Genomic DNA, 15,123 nt, shown 5'->3' on the forward strand with positions numbered 1-15,123 from the left:
GCAGGTGTTTCTCTGACCATCTTAAGTAGCCCACAGACTTAAGTAGACTGTTGAACACACAGGAATGATCTACCCACATTTGGTGTATTTGACTGATCTGAAACGGTCTAATCATAATTTCCCTATGGGAATTGTTTGCTACTGGTGGCTGCAATGTGGCATTAAGGGTACTTTCACACGGAGGTGGTGGGGGGCATTGGCAGTAAAGCGCCGCTATTTTTAGCATCGTTTTAGCAGCTCTTTTCGACCACTAGCAGGGCGCTTTTAACTCCCGCTAGCGGCTGACTTAAGGAGTTAATAACGCCGCTGCCAAAGCACTTTGCAGGCGCTTCGGCGCTGCAATTGATTTCAGTGGCCAGGGCACCTTGAGTGATGTATACACCGCTCCTAAAGCGCCCCAAAGATGCTGCTTGCAGAACTTTTTTTAATGTCCCGCAAGCGCACCGCTCCAGTGGGTAAGCTCTCAGGCTTTCACACTGGGACTACAGGGGAGGCGTTTTACCAGCGTTTTTCGGGCGCTATTTTTAGCACTAAAACGTCTGTAAAGCACCTCAGTGTGAAAGTAGCCCAAGTTGCACTTCTAATAATCAGTATACATATGTATGGTTTTCTGTACCAGAAATAATTTTATAGGACAGCAATGTGTTCCCTATAGAATTTATAACAACATGGTTATAATGAGGAAAAAGACTTCTGCTCAAAGGTGATACAATCGGTAACGCTCCAAGATTGCTTCTGTGCGGTGGGGTGCACGCTCTGCCACTGTAGCAGAAATCGTGGAACAGAGAAACTTCAGATCAGCAGCACACCCACACAGGAGGTAAAGTAGAAAGTCTTTATTGAAGCTTAAATAAAATAAAACACTGGATGGGTACAGGCAGGGGAAATGCAGGTAGGTTAACAGGCAGGTGTGCTGCCGATCCCAAGTTTCTCTGTTCCAACATGGTTAAAGTGTTCACCAGGTGAGAGGTTAATCCTTCTGATTTCCATGAAAGTCAAATGGAAAAAGTACAAAAAACAGAACTATGTATATAGTAGGGGGAACACATGTTGTCCAAGGAAATCAAGTGCCATCCCAAGCACTTCTATTGTGGAATTAGGATAGTATACGTATCATTTTGTGGTTGCTTCTTTTACCCCAATTTATCAAAAAATTGATGACGTGTTGCTGCCATCCATTTCAAAATGACCTTCTTATTTCTTGAAATGGTACATTTTCAAATTTTAAACATTTGATATGTTTTCCGTTAATAAAATATGGGTTTGAGATTTGCAAATCATTGCATTCTGTTTTTAATGTAGATTTTAGTGTCCCAACTTTTTTGATTTGGGGTTATATATACATGCATCTGGAAAAATCTCCCTTCCCTTATGTCATCATCTGGCAAATGTTAAATCACTCCTTCAGCAAAGGAAAGGGGCCGAAGCCGGTTAAGCAAGAGTGGTTGTCCCTACAGTAGTTTAACTCCTAAGTGTTTGGACTTTAGATGCATTTTAATTTTTCTTGTTTTGAATCTCCTTGCTTGATGGGCAATTTTCTCTGCAATGTCAATAGAGATACTACATCTCTGACTTCTGTTTCTTGGTGAACATCTAACCAGTTATCTGCTAGTGCTGCTTATAGCACCTGGGACTGTCTTTACATTTGTAAGCTTACTGGTGGCTTTATAGTGTAAGGGATTCAGGTGGCTCTAAAGCACTGGAAGATAGAGTTCCAAACCCCCCTTCCCGCTGTACGTGCAGCACCTCTCCACTTCCTCCTCTGTGTAGACTAAACATGCTCATGGTAAACTTTTCTATTTCAGGCCCTGCAAGCACCTGAAGGCGATTGTATCTTGCACACATGTTAGATTAACCTCTAGTCTGCAAGCACATTTAGTCACTACTTAATTTGTTGGATAAATGGTTTGCAATATATACTTAAGTCAGTCATAGATGGCTTGACTCTCGGCCCGTTCAGCAGGGACCAGCTGAGATTCAATCCATCTATGGGCAGGCTGGTTGTACTGACGTCAATCTATCAATTAACCAGTACAGCCAGCCTGTTGGATTTTTTGATGCAGTCATTTTAAAGGCTCCCAGCTGGCACAACACAGTAGCACTATGGGAGCACTGATTGTGTTGATGGGAAAAATCGAGCGTTTTTTTGTTTTGTTTTTTTCTCCTTCCACCCGTGGTGAAAGGAAAGATGGAAAAAAAATATATAATCCTATGGCTTGCTTTATGTTCATTCACAACAAAACTTAGGCAAACACTTTTTTCATAATGTACTGCAGTTTTCAAGGTTCTATTAGAATTGCTTAAAATACTATATTAGTACTAATGTTTCTAGTTTAGATGCTATATTAATACTGGTATGCTAAGATTTGTATCTTTTTATTCACCAAAATGCAATTCTCAGTGAAGAAAACAGTGCAATGTAAGTATGCATATACAGTATCTGGTGAGTGCATCCCCATAGGGGGGCTTCGTTGCTTCATGTGGTGAAATTTGGTTGAAGCTTCATACAGAGTACAGCAAGGACTTTCTTACTGAGCCACTCTTTTACTTCTTCTGTTTTCTGCGACTTCATGAGACTGTCTGTTTGATTACTTTTGAGTGTCTGCAATTTTATGGGGACATAAAAAAGCGCTGCTGCAATATTACAGAGGAGCATTTATTTGTGAACTCTTTTTATATTGTCTCTTTTTACATTCTTTCTTAAAATAGTAGCTGCTTAAAGGTATATCACCTGTATGTTGGGTAAACCTCAGTATTTTTCCATAAGGAGCAGAGTGGGGATATTACGTTTCATATACAGTAGTTCAATATTTTGTAACGCATCATTTTTTTCTTTTTTCAATGCAGAGCCCAGTAATTAATTCAGCTGTGCCTGAGTTTTTTAAACCCGCTCTAACTCCTGATCCTCCCACAAGAGCTGTTGTACCTAATATCATTTTGAAACCTGGACCATCACTAGTAAAGGTAAATTCGCTATCTAAATATATTTTCTCAAATTGTAACAAAATATCTTATCTGGGTCAACTATGCTAAGATTGTCCTTAGCTGCTCACCTGCCTGTATCATCACACAGTGGAAAGCCATAAATACTGGTACTTCTCTTCAGTGACTTTGTTTTAGAGAGACAACCTCCATGCTACTGTTTTGTGCGTTTTGGTCTCCTTGACTAGCAGCCCATTTGCCATGGGTGCTAGAGATTTATGAAGCCCATAGTTGAGTCTTTTTTTTTTTTTATTCTTCAACCAGTGGATTGAATGAGGGGGGGGGGGGACACGTCATTCTTTCATCTACACACACAATGTGGATGGGGAATACTCCCTGCTGTGCCATTGTAGTCTGACAGCAGGGAGACTTCCCCACTGCCAGAAGGCACTGATCCAGTGAGAAAAATCTGACTGGGTGGTTGTAAAAAGTTGATTGTTGGTCCTTGCCCATACATGGATTGAAATTCGCCTGGTCCCTGCTGAATCGACAGAATTTTATTCCGCGTACGGCTGGCTTTAAACTTGCCAATAAACATATCTATTTGTGCATTTGATATGGAAAGATCATACGTGGAATATGCCTAGACTAGGATGTTTTCATGTACATGCATGTGAGTCAAACATATACCTGCTGGTCGTCTCTTGCTGAGTGCTAAAGTATCCCCAAGATGGTATCTCTGCTTGCCCACACCTTCATCAAATTGTTTTCAAGTGAGGCATATATATAAATATATATTCGTTTTATAGTGTTCTTAGTTTCAGGGCACTTTGAAAGAATTGTGCCGGTATGCCTTTGCACTTTTTGGTACCTACATTTTCATTTAATGAAGAACGGTGACATGGGAGCTCCCAGCCCTATCATAAGGTTCCTTTATGTGCATGAAAAATTGACTGTGCCTTAAAATGTGGTCTTGCTATTTTGAAGTGGAGAAAGAGAAAATATTAAAAGTTTTTAGTTGTTGCCAGTTGCAACCATTTAATATTCCACTTTTATTTTGTAATGGAATAATTAAGCCTACTGATTGGTCACTCTGGGAAATAAGGCTGCTTTACACAGTTTAATGAATCTGCACCATTAAAAAAGTGGTTGTAAACCCTTGCCTAACCACTGACGTGGCTAGTCTCAGGTGATACACAAAAATTAAACAAATCCTCCTACGTAAGTTGTACCTGTTTATCTGGTCTCTACAGCCTTTTAAAACACACAGTGTAAAGGTTATTTCTTAGCTCCAGCAGGCAGGGATCTGACAGCACACACTGCAAAGCATACAGCAGGAAACCACGTAATCTGAGGCCCAAGTGGACTTAATGAATACACAACCACTCTACATAGTCTCATAGGGAAACTTGCACCGCAAAGATTGGTGTGGGAGGATTGTATAGAATGTATCTGCTTTACATTGTGACTCCCTGAAGTTAACCTTAAAACAGAAAAATGGAAGTGTTGGTAGTATTTGTGGTTAATAGGAAATATCTGTATTTTCAGCTTTTATATTTATGTATAAAATTATTTAAAATAAATTAAAAAACATTTTCTTTATAAATGTCAGTTTTGCTGCAGCAGGTTCTATACACAGTACAGATGTGCCACTTTACATGCAGACTAAGGGACACCCTGCATTGCCATTTTTTTTTATTGCTACTACAAGACACCCCTAAAGCTTCAGTCCCTCAAAGGTTTAAAGTATAACTAAAGGCAAAACATTTTTAAAGTTTTGGATGAAGTAGAGATGGATTAGAACATCTGTCAGTTTGTATTGCTGTCTGTGCTGCCTTTATGGAGATTCACTTGTCCTGTTTATCATTTTAATTATCATTGAACGTGAAAGAAAAATCTGGGGTGTCCCCCAAAAAGTAATAGAGGCGAAATCTTCCATTGGGGGGATCTAGGCATCCCCAAGGAATTCCCTTAATTTGCAGGGATTTCCTCTCACTTCCTGTTTTGTTATGGGACAGGAAGTGAAGGGAATTCTCTGCAATGTGACAGGATGTGAAGGGAAATCTCTGCAATGGGACAAAGATGGAGAAAGAAAATCTGACACGTTATAACCCTCCTTTACTCTATCCAGAATAAAAAAAAAATGCCTATAGTTCTACTTTAAGAAACAGACAAGTAATTCAATCCAACACTGTCTGTTCAACTTCTATATATCTTTTATGGACAGACAGAGCTTTGTTATGCAAGCTGCAGGTACCTCAGCTCATTTTAAATCTGCCTACTACTGAAAAGTTGGTGCATTAAATGTAAGCGGTAGAGTCACCCATTCTTACTGCTCCTTAGTTTCACTGGGATCAGAAGCCATAATATTAGATTTTAGCTGCAGAAAGCCCGCCGGATACATTTTAGTATTGCAGTACTGCCACTTGGTCGTCTTGCACATCTGAGCTCACTTGGCTTCATAAATAGCAGAGAGATGAAAATACTTCTGTTGCTCATCAGGGGCCTGTGTGAAGGGTGGTCTCACTGTGCTCAGAACTGAAATGAATTGAAACAGTGAACATTTTTAGAAAGGCCTCAAACATGTTACATATAAATAGAATTAAGACAATGGACCAAAATAAATTAAAAATTCAATATGTTAATTTGCTGAGAATTACATTGCCAGTATGTCGTTGAATAAGGCTAAGGGTTTTCTATACTATTTTAATTGTATTGTTACATTTTTGTGTGTCTTGTGTAATGCAGTGTATCTGAATATTACTCAGTGGGTGATTACTTTATATAACTGAGGTTTGCAGTGGGTGTAAAGTGCTGTGTAACTTGTGAAAAGCATTGATTTTATTATGTTGTGTGGAGAAGAGCATGCAGAGTAATTGCTGTCTATTCATTAGAAGATCCATATCCATATCTATTATAAACAGACTTTTTAAGATACGAGAAGATAAGTGTAGGGGGAGATGCCTGTGTCAAAACCTAACCAGAGCCTGATCGTAGAGAATAATTGCTAGTTGAGTTCTGCTAATGTCTTGGTTTCAGCAGATGTGTCGATGATCTGTAATTACATTGTGTCATTTTGGTTTCTAAACAGCAAAGCCAGCCGAAGAATACAAATGAAAAGTCTCGCAGTAAAAAGTCAAAGGAGCCCAAACCGCGGGTTAAGAAGCTGAAATATCACCAGTATATTCCACCTGACCAGAAAGGGGAAAAAAATGAACCTGAGATGGATTCCAACTATGCACGTCTACTACAACAACAGCAACTCTTCCTCCAGCTTCAGATCCTCAGCCAGCAACAGCAACACTACAATTACCAGACAATCCTGCCTGCACCGCTCAAGTATGTCACAGTACTAGCCCCCACCCCCCTCCCTTGTTCTTTTTGCGTGGAAGATCATATCTTGACGGCATCACAAATTGTGTGTGAGCGTTTACTACCAGTATACACTTTGAAGTAAAGTTGCCATTTTTTTGCTTTACAAAGAAAGGATTTAGATATATTTACTGCTTGGGCTATCATAAAATATACTCATTCTATCACTTGCCAATTCAGAGCTAAATAGCACCCCAGTGTCTTGAAAACAGTTTTTTTTTTCTTCCAGCTTCCCTTTCTACCAATATACCATTATTGTACCTCTGTTGCAGAATAGAAAACTTTTTCTGTCTTTTAGGAAATGTAGTTTAGGACAGAAAACCCATTACAAGGGGGAGAGTAGTTCAGAAGCTGACCTCATTAACACACACCCTGCACCTGCCCTTCCTCTCCAGGAGATTGCTCTCACCCACCTTTTGCAATTGCATGTTTTTCCATTGTAGGCAATGTCATTGAGCTTCTCCCTCTATACAAAAGCCATCAATAATTTTTGTACTTTACCTTCATCTTGCATAAATTGTTTGGCAGAGTGTGCTGGAGCTGAGCAATCACATAGCCTATGTGGAGCAGAGTTGTAGTATTAAAAACAGGAGAAGTGTGCCCCTGGAAGTCTGTTAAGTTCTCATACACTGTACAATCTGATTGTACAATCTACTTTAGACCTACCATCAACTAGTGCAAGGACATGCCTGATTGGGTAAAGTGATTGGATAGATGGTGTGTCCTACTATATAGTTTTGGGAAATCTAAAGGAGATTGTATAGTTTATTGCCACCTTTTATACCTAAAATGAACTAGTCGTGCTTTCGGTGTCATTAATTATTAGTGTCACACCAAACACAGAAGTAAACATAAATTTTGGCACGTGAAAAAACGAGCGACAAATGAAACAAAACGCGCAATAAAAAGTCCATCCGCAACACACAAAGATGTCTCATGAGCTACTTTGCCATGTGTAGGGCAGCCCATTGAAATCACTGCCCTATGCGTGTCACTGGGAAAAACGATTTAAAAAAAAAAAGCGCACTCCCACTACACTAGGTGTGAATGGGGTATGAAAATGAAATTGGTGTGTTAACACAAGAACATTGAGCCTTCATTCACATCTGAGCATTTCAGAACATATGGCAAACTGTACAGAAAATGCACGCTTTGCCATAAGTTTTGGAAACGCAAATTGCAATCACATTGCCATTAAATGATAATGGCACCCCAAATGCAGATGCGTGTCTGCCATGGGACAAATGCACTGCGAGCGCAACAAAAAGCATGGGATGTTAGTCACACGCAGGGCAGCCTATTCACATAAATGGGCTGCCCTATGCATGATACTCTCCAAAAAAGGGGGTTGGGGGGGCGGGAGTTCCCTCTACACGGAGATTTGAATGGGACCTGACAGCTGAGTGTCTGTCCACTCCCTCATATGCACGTGTATGCAGATGGCCATACACAATGCAATATTGATTGTACAATCTCTTTACAATATCCTTTAGATTTACCAAAACTATGGAATATGAGGATCCACCTGGACAATCTATTCAATTTGTATCAAATCAGTCAGGCCCTTGCACTATATCGCAGTGGTGTGAAAATTCCAAGCTGCCATGGATGAGGTGAGAGATCAGTACATTGGGATGGTTTGGGCAGAAAAGACGTGAGAAAAGACTTCCATTATTAAAAGTAAATTTCTACTTGAAAAAAGTAAACGTAACCTTTTAAGGTACTAATAACACTAGAGGATGGTCAAGCGCACATGTAATATGTCCACTATCAAGTCTTTTGGTGTGGTCCTAAAAATGAATAGGTAAAAGGAGCTTGTGCCTATTCTAACTGTAGTGTGATTGATGACTTTTTCAGTCACCCTAGCTCAGCCATTTTCAACCAGGGTGCCTTCTGGGTTCCTCAGGGGTGTCCTAAAAGTTGCCCAAAAATGATGTAGCAATCAGGTGGTTAAAGCCTGCTTTTTTTTTTGTGTTACATAAAGCCACAGGTTTCCTTGTGCAACGTCACAGCCTTGCGTGTTCTGCAGGCCTGCTGTGAGCACACTGACAACCGCTGAACATCATTGGTTGATAAGGACATCGGACACCTCTTTGTTTGACCCCTCACCTCTCTCTGTAAGCAGTGGGGGAAGGAAACAAGGATGAAGAAATGCTGGAATCCTAGTCTGTACCGGAAAAAGTATATTTGCTTTGAAAAAATAAATCACCTGTAGTGTTGGGTGTCTTACATGTGTGGGTGATGCTGCAATATGTAAAACAATTATCGTATTTATCGGCGCATAACACGCACTTTTTTCCCCTGAAAATAGGGGGTAAATCATGGGTGGTGTGTGTTATATGCCGATAGTTTACCTCTGATGGGGACGAGCGCCAGCAAAATTCACTGAGCCGTCATCTCCTGTTTACTCGGCTCTCACATCACACACACAGTCCCGCCTCCACCACCGGCATTGGTCCGGTGTTTTGTCTATCACAGGAGCTGGTCCAATGCTGATGGCGGAGGAGGGACTGTATGTGTGTCTGTCTGTCTGTCGTCTGAGCCGAGTAAACAGGAGATGACAGCTCGGCATTAATCAGGCTGCATTGATGAGATGGGCTGCAGATGGACATTGTTCAGGCACTAATCAGTCTGCATTGATGGGCACTGACCCTTATTTTTATTCAGAGTTTATTTCAAAGTTTTCTTTTCCTGAAACTTCCCACTTAAAATGAAAGTGTTATAAGCCGATAAACTTTTGTTTTTTACATTTTAGAATTAGTTGCTGCGAAATTGTGCATAACTTGCCTTAACTGAAAATAGGTTGAGCTGGAAAATAGATTTCAGAAAGTTATTTTTCTGCATAAAAACAATTGGGTATCCAGGACCAGACATTTCACATTTGGCATAGCTTCACTAACTGTGACATACAATTTTAATCAAAAAGAAAAGGTGTAAGTACAGACGGTGCTGATCAAACTGTTTTGACTTTTTTTTCCTTTAATAGATATAGAAAATATGTTGCTATTGCCTAATTTTAAGACAATGCTCACTCTGTGCAAAAGTTAAACATTGACAACATTGTCAAGAAAATACATAAGGCCTTGACCCTTGATAATTTGTCCTAGAATCAATCCATCCACAAAAAAAAATGAAAGGTTCTCTAACCTGTTTTCCCCCAGATTAGCTCCACAATTGTTGCTTGATTTTGCCAAAAATATAAAGGGTGGGTGATTGTGATCTTATGGCTATGGTTATCTTAAATTATTTGTTACCCCAACACTTCATATTAATATGTGCCTGCTGTACCATGTACTTGTGTGAAAAAGTATCATGTTCTCCTTTTTTTGCTACCGGTTAGTCCTGGTTTTCTATTAAAAACTGACCACACTAAGCAGGAGAGCACACAGTGGTCAGTTCTCTAGCTATACTGGGACCTCAGCCTGCTCTCCTCCAATGATCAGACTTGTCCTGACACGCCCACACTGCACAGCCATTCACTGGGAAGCTCAGTGTTCTGCTGCTTCTCCTCCTCCTAGCTCTTATGCCACTGAGAACAGAGGGGATGTGATCACAGGTTATATATATATATATATATATATATATATATATATATATATATTTTTTTTTTTTTTTTTTTTCATATCTATACTAAAATGTTTTGCCTTTTCATTTATATTTTAAACTGAATGGGTTGTTTTACAAGGTGATTGTTTACAATCACCTTAATTATTCACTTCACGCCAAAAAAAATTATTGCATTTTAGTGTAAATATGAGATCCGAGTTCATTTTTACCCCAGATCTCATACTTAAGAGGTCCTGTCGTGCTTTTTTTTCCTATTGCAAGGGATGTTTACATTCCTTGTAAAAGAAATAAAAGTGACCCAAAATGTTTATTTTAAAAAGACAGTGTCAAAAAAAAACAAAAAACAGTTAAAGCGCCGCCGAGCTTGCACGCAGAAGTGAACATATATGAAAACTGTGTTCAAACCACACGTGAGGTTTCGCCATGATCATTAGAGCGAGAGCAATAATTCTAGCCCTTGACCTCTCTGTAGCTCAAAACTGGTAACCTGTAGAAATTTTTAAACATCACCTATGAAGATTTTTAAGGATAAAAGTTTGTCTCCATTCCATGAGCAGGCACAATTTTGAATCTAGACATGTTGGGTATTTTTACTCGGGATAGATAGATATAGAGATCTATATAATATCTATTTAATGTTTGGGGTTCTAAGTAATTTTCTAGCAAAAAAAAATTATAATTTAACTTGTAAACAAGTGTCAAAAAGAGGCTCAGGGCTGAAGCGATTAAGAACTATACCTGCATTCAAGGTCTGTGTTTTATTTTGCTTTTAAATGCAGATGCACCTACCTTGGGTTATCTTTTTGTGTACTTTTCAGCCAAATGTTCTGTTACAGAAACTTCTTGTTGCAGCCAAGTTTTAAACCCTGAGGCCCTGGATGATATGAATTTAGGGAAAGGCTTAAACACGGTCATCAACTTTAGGTTTATGGAAAAGACTTTGAATAAAGACATGCTCTTTACATGGTGTTCAGTGCATGGCTGTGCAGTTAAGGCAATACCTTTCCTTATAAAGAGCCTTCTCTTTATTTTTTTTTTATTTTTTTTTATGGCTGTCATATTGTCTCAGATTTTTTTTTCGATCTTGTACTTCTGCACTCAAATTCACTAGTACCATGTTAAATAGGTCGTGGGAAATTGGAAATCACAATTTGAATTTGCTTTTTTTCAAGGTCCTTGAATGACAAACCAAACAATGGAAACACTGCAGCCAACAATGTGAACAACAACACCGCCTCAGTCCAGAATACAGTGGGCAGACAAAACAGTGTGCAGTTTAAAAAAGCAGGACCCCTGCCTTCTAACCTGGATGATATGAAGGTAAATAATAGCAATAGTTTGTTATGCATATTGCCATTCACATACAATATCTCACAAAATGAGTACACCCCTCACATTTTTGTAATTATTTTATTATATATGTGACAACACTGAAGAAATGACACTTTGCTACAATGTAAAGTAGTGAGTGTACAGCTTGTATAACAGTGTACTTTTTCTGTCCCCTCAAAATAACTCAACTCAGAGAGATTAATGTCTAAACCACTGGCAACAAAAGTGAGTACACCCCTAAGTGAAAATGTCCAAATTGGGCCCAAAGTGTCAATATTTTGTGTGGCCAGCGTTATTTTCCAACACTGCCTTAACCCTCTTTGGCATTGGGTTCATCAGAGCTTCACAGGTTGCCAGTGGAGTACTCTTCCATGAGGACATCACGGAGTTGGTGAATGTTAAAGACCTTGAGCTCCTCCATCTTCCATTTGAGGATGCCCCACAGATGCTCAATAGGGTTTAGGTCTGGAGTCATGCTTGGCCAGTCAATCACCTTTACCCTCTGCTTCTTTAGCAAGGCAGTAGTTGTCTTAGAGGTGTGTGGGGTCCTTATCATCCTGTTGGAATACTGCCCTGTGGCCCATTCTCCAAAGGGAGGGGGATCATGCTCTGCTTCAGTATTTCACAGTACATATTGGCCTTCATGGTTCCCTCAATGAACTATAGCTCGCCAGTGCCAGCAGCACTCACGCAGCCCCAGACCATGGCACTCCCACCATGCATGACTGTAGGCAAGACACACTTGTCTTAGTACTCTTCACCTGGTTGCCGCCACACACGCGTAACATCATCTGAGCCAAAGTTTATCTTGGTCTCTTCAGGACACAGTTCCAGTAATCCATGTCCTTGGTCTGCTTCAGCAAACTGTTTGCGGTCTTTCTTGTGCATCATCTTTAGAAGAGGTTGCTTCTGGGACTTCAGCCATGCACACACTGATTTTGATGTGGCGTATAGTCTGAGCACTGACAGTCTGACCCCCCCACCCCTTCAACCTCTGCAGCAATGCTGACAGCACTCATACGTCCATTTCCCAAACACAACCTCTGGATGTGATGCTGAGCACGTGCACTCAACTACTTTGGGTGATGATGGCAAGGCCTGTTCTGATTGGAGCCTGTTAAACCACTGTACGGTCTTGGCCACCGTGCTGCAGCTCTGTTTCAGGGTCTTGGCAATCTTCCTATAGCCTAGGCCATCTTTATGTAGAGCAACAATTCATTTTTTTCAGATTCTCAGTTTTGTCATGAGGTGTCATGTTGAACTTCCAGTAACCGGTATGAGAGCAAAAACGCCAAATTTAACACACCTCTTCCCCATTCACACTTGAGACCTTGTAACACTAACAAGTCACATGACACTGTGGAGGTAAAATGGCTAATTGGGCCCAATTTGGACATTTTCATTTAACGGTGTACTAATTTCTGTTGACAGCAGTTTAGATATTGATGGCTATGTGTTGAGTTGTTTTTAGGCGACAGCTAATTTGCACTGTGCTACAATGTAAAGTGTACAGCTTGTATAAAAGTGTAATTTCTTCAGTGTTGTCACATGAAAAGTTATAATAAAATATTTACAAAAATGTTAGGGGTCTACTCACTTTTGTGAGATACTGAACATGCATGCTTGTAACTAAAACAAAAAAGGAGGACTTGCTAAACCAGAACCCCCAGTAGACCTTAATTGCTAAAGGGGTTTGTAGTTGGCATGTGAAATTCAGAAGTAGGGAAGGCTTCAAGCAGCCCTGGTTCACACCACTGCAGCTTTGAAATCGCGCTACTTCAGCGCAATTTCAAAGCCACAGGTCAGTGCATCGCATACTAGCACATTATGTGAAACTTGCCTGAAAGCAAAGCCTTCCAGTGATCCAATGCCATTGCTGGAGATGGCATCCATGTATACCTGGTCATCCTTCCGAGTTCGTGGCTCTGTGACTTGCCAGAGCCACGATGTCACTCCCCCACATGCACGCAGGAGCCACCAGCCACGGCACACTGTTCTGAAGGAACGGCACGTGCGGATGTTCCTGCAGAGCGCATGCGCCAGTGATGTAATTGGCTGCTAGGACAGTAAATATCTCTTAAACGGTGCATGTATAGGAGAGATTTACACTACTTATAGGTAAGCCTTATAGGCTTGCGTATAGGTAAAACGGAACAATGGAAGTTTACTTTTCTCTTTAAAGTGATTGTAAAGGATCGTTGTTTGTTATTTAAAAAATGTTATACTTCCCTCCTTTTGTGCAAATGTTTTGTACAGAGCGAGCCCCATTCCTCCTTTTTGGGGTCGCCCGGCGGCGCTCCAGGCTCCTCCTCCGCATCTAGTTCCCCCACGGAGAACCGCCATTACATGAGTCCATTGACAGGACTCGGCCCTGACTCCCATGTCACTGGATTTGATTCACAGCAACGAGAGCCAAATGGCTCCTGCTGCAATCAAACTATCCATTGAGGACCAGAGCCAGTGACTGGATCTGCTGGGCTTGTTCTCGTCACTGTAAAGATAGAGTTCAGTAAGTAAAAGGGGGGCTCTGGGGGCATCTGCACCACAAAAGGTTTTTCACCTTAATGCATTAAGGTGAAGAACCTTGAGACTGTACAACTCCTTTAAGAAAACAAAGTAGTACATAATTGTTTAGTACAAACAAGGCTTTTTTTTAATGACACTAAAATGATGATTCTGTTACATAGCATTGAAAAGATATTTAGCACTGAAATAAAGGTCTCTTTTCTTTAAATTTTGCACTTTTAACTAATGGGAAAAAAAACAATAGGTTAAATATTAATGGTTAGTCATATAGAAAACAAATCTGTAAGAAAATAACAAGAAAGGGGAAACATGGAAGAAGGAGTTAGTATATGTTCAGCCAAAACCTTTTCTAGTTTTTAATAGAGCTTGAGCATTTGCAGCAGATGTGGATACCCAGCAATGCCAGACCTTTTCAACCCTTATTTTGGCCATCCCCTATTGAAGTATGTATTTTTATAAAAGAGTAATACTGCACTGTGTACTTTGATTTTTGGGGCATTTTTACTACATCCAGTGTCCCAACAGGTTAACTATTTTTCCATTTACTATGCTAGATTTTGGAACACTGCTGTTACCCATCTTTTTAATAAAATGATTAGCCTTTAGTAATTACGGTTTAATACATATTACACAGAGTATAAGTTTACAATACTTTCTGCAAGCGTTGTTCCTAGATACATCTGAGATTGTTTATGTATATTATATTTACTATTTGATCAGACTGTATTGGTTAATAGAAAAGGATAAAGAGAGGTGGGTTTGTGGTGATATAAGCAATATTTCAAGTTATCCAAGTCTTTGACCTAGGAGTTCCATATTTTCTGATTCTGATTTTCTGACTGTTTCATTGATCATAATTCAGGAGTTCTGGGTCTTAACATATGACAGTTGTGATTGTCCATGACTTTACTATAACCTATTTGATGGCCGTAAACGTGGGACATTTTGACATGGTATTTAGTGATCTCTTGAGTTTTTTTTATTCAGCCGTGCCTAATGAGAATGTTTCTCTATCGAATGTTCAAACAGCCTATGTAGTATGTTATATACTCTATGCCATAACCATTGAACCAGAGGGGGCATGTTTATCAAATATAGGCAAAGGTCCCCGATTTCAAGCAGCCACGAAAGCAGTGTGGGGATTCATGTGTAATTCAGTTCCAAGTACTATCAAAGTAGTATTTTGAAGCTTTTCTATAGCATAGATGTTTGAGTATGATATGGTAGCATTCCATGTTTGCGCCTAGTCGTTGGCTTCCCATTTATGCATATACTGTGGTGTTAAATAGTCTAATAATGTAGTGAAAAAATTTCAAGATAATGCCAATGACCACATAGATTTTAAGTTTAAAATGTAACTAGTATTTCTTTTTATTAGCTAAATGTCAAACAATTTGCATTAGC

General features: G+C 39.8%; 1 protein-coding gene across 10 annotated transcripts in view; it reads left to right on the top strand.

The window, feature by feature from the left end:
- Positions 1–15,123, top strand: part of MRTFB (myocardin related transcription factor B) — a 484,967-nt gene that overhangs the window by 415,315 nt on the left and 54,529 nt on the right. For 7 of the 10 annotated variants that reach the window (XM_077448955.1, XM_077448954.1, XM_077448957.1 and 4 more), the window contains 4 exons: positions 2,848–2,964; positions 6,014–6,261; positions 7,788–7,907; positions 11,034–11,181. In XM_077448955.1, the coding sequence (XP_077305081.1) occupies positions 2,848–2,964; positions 6,014–6,261; positions 7,788–7,907; positions 11,034–11,181 (633 nt within the window). The remainder of the gene's footprint in view (positions 1–2,847; positions 2,965–6,013; positions 6,262–7,787; positions 7,908–11,033; positions 11,182–15,123) is intronic. The other 3 variants (XM_077448959.1, XM_077448962.1, XM_077448963.1) reach the window with 1 other exon arrangement.

This window comes from Lithobates pipiens, unplaced genomic scaffold, assembly GCF_037356315.1.
Source record: "Lithobates pipiens isolate NorthernLeopardFrog02 unplaced genomic scaffold, aLitPip1_a1.2 Scaffold_22, whole genome shotgun sequence".
Classification (NCBI taxonomy): Eukaryota; Metazoa; Chordata; class Amphibia; order Anura; family Ranidae; genus Lithobates; species Lithobates pipiens.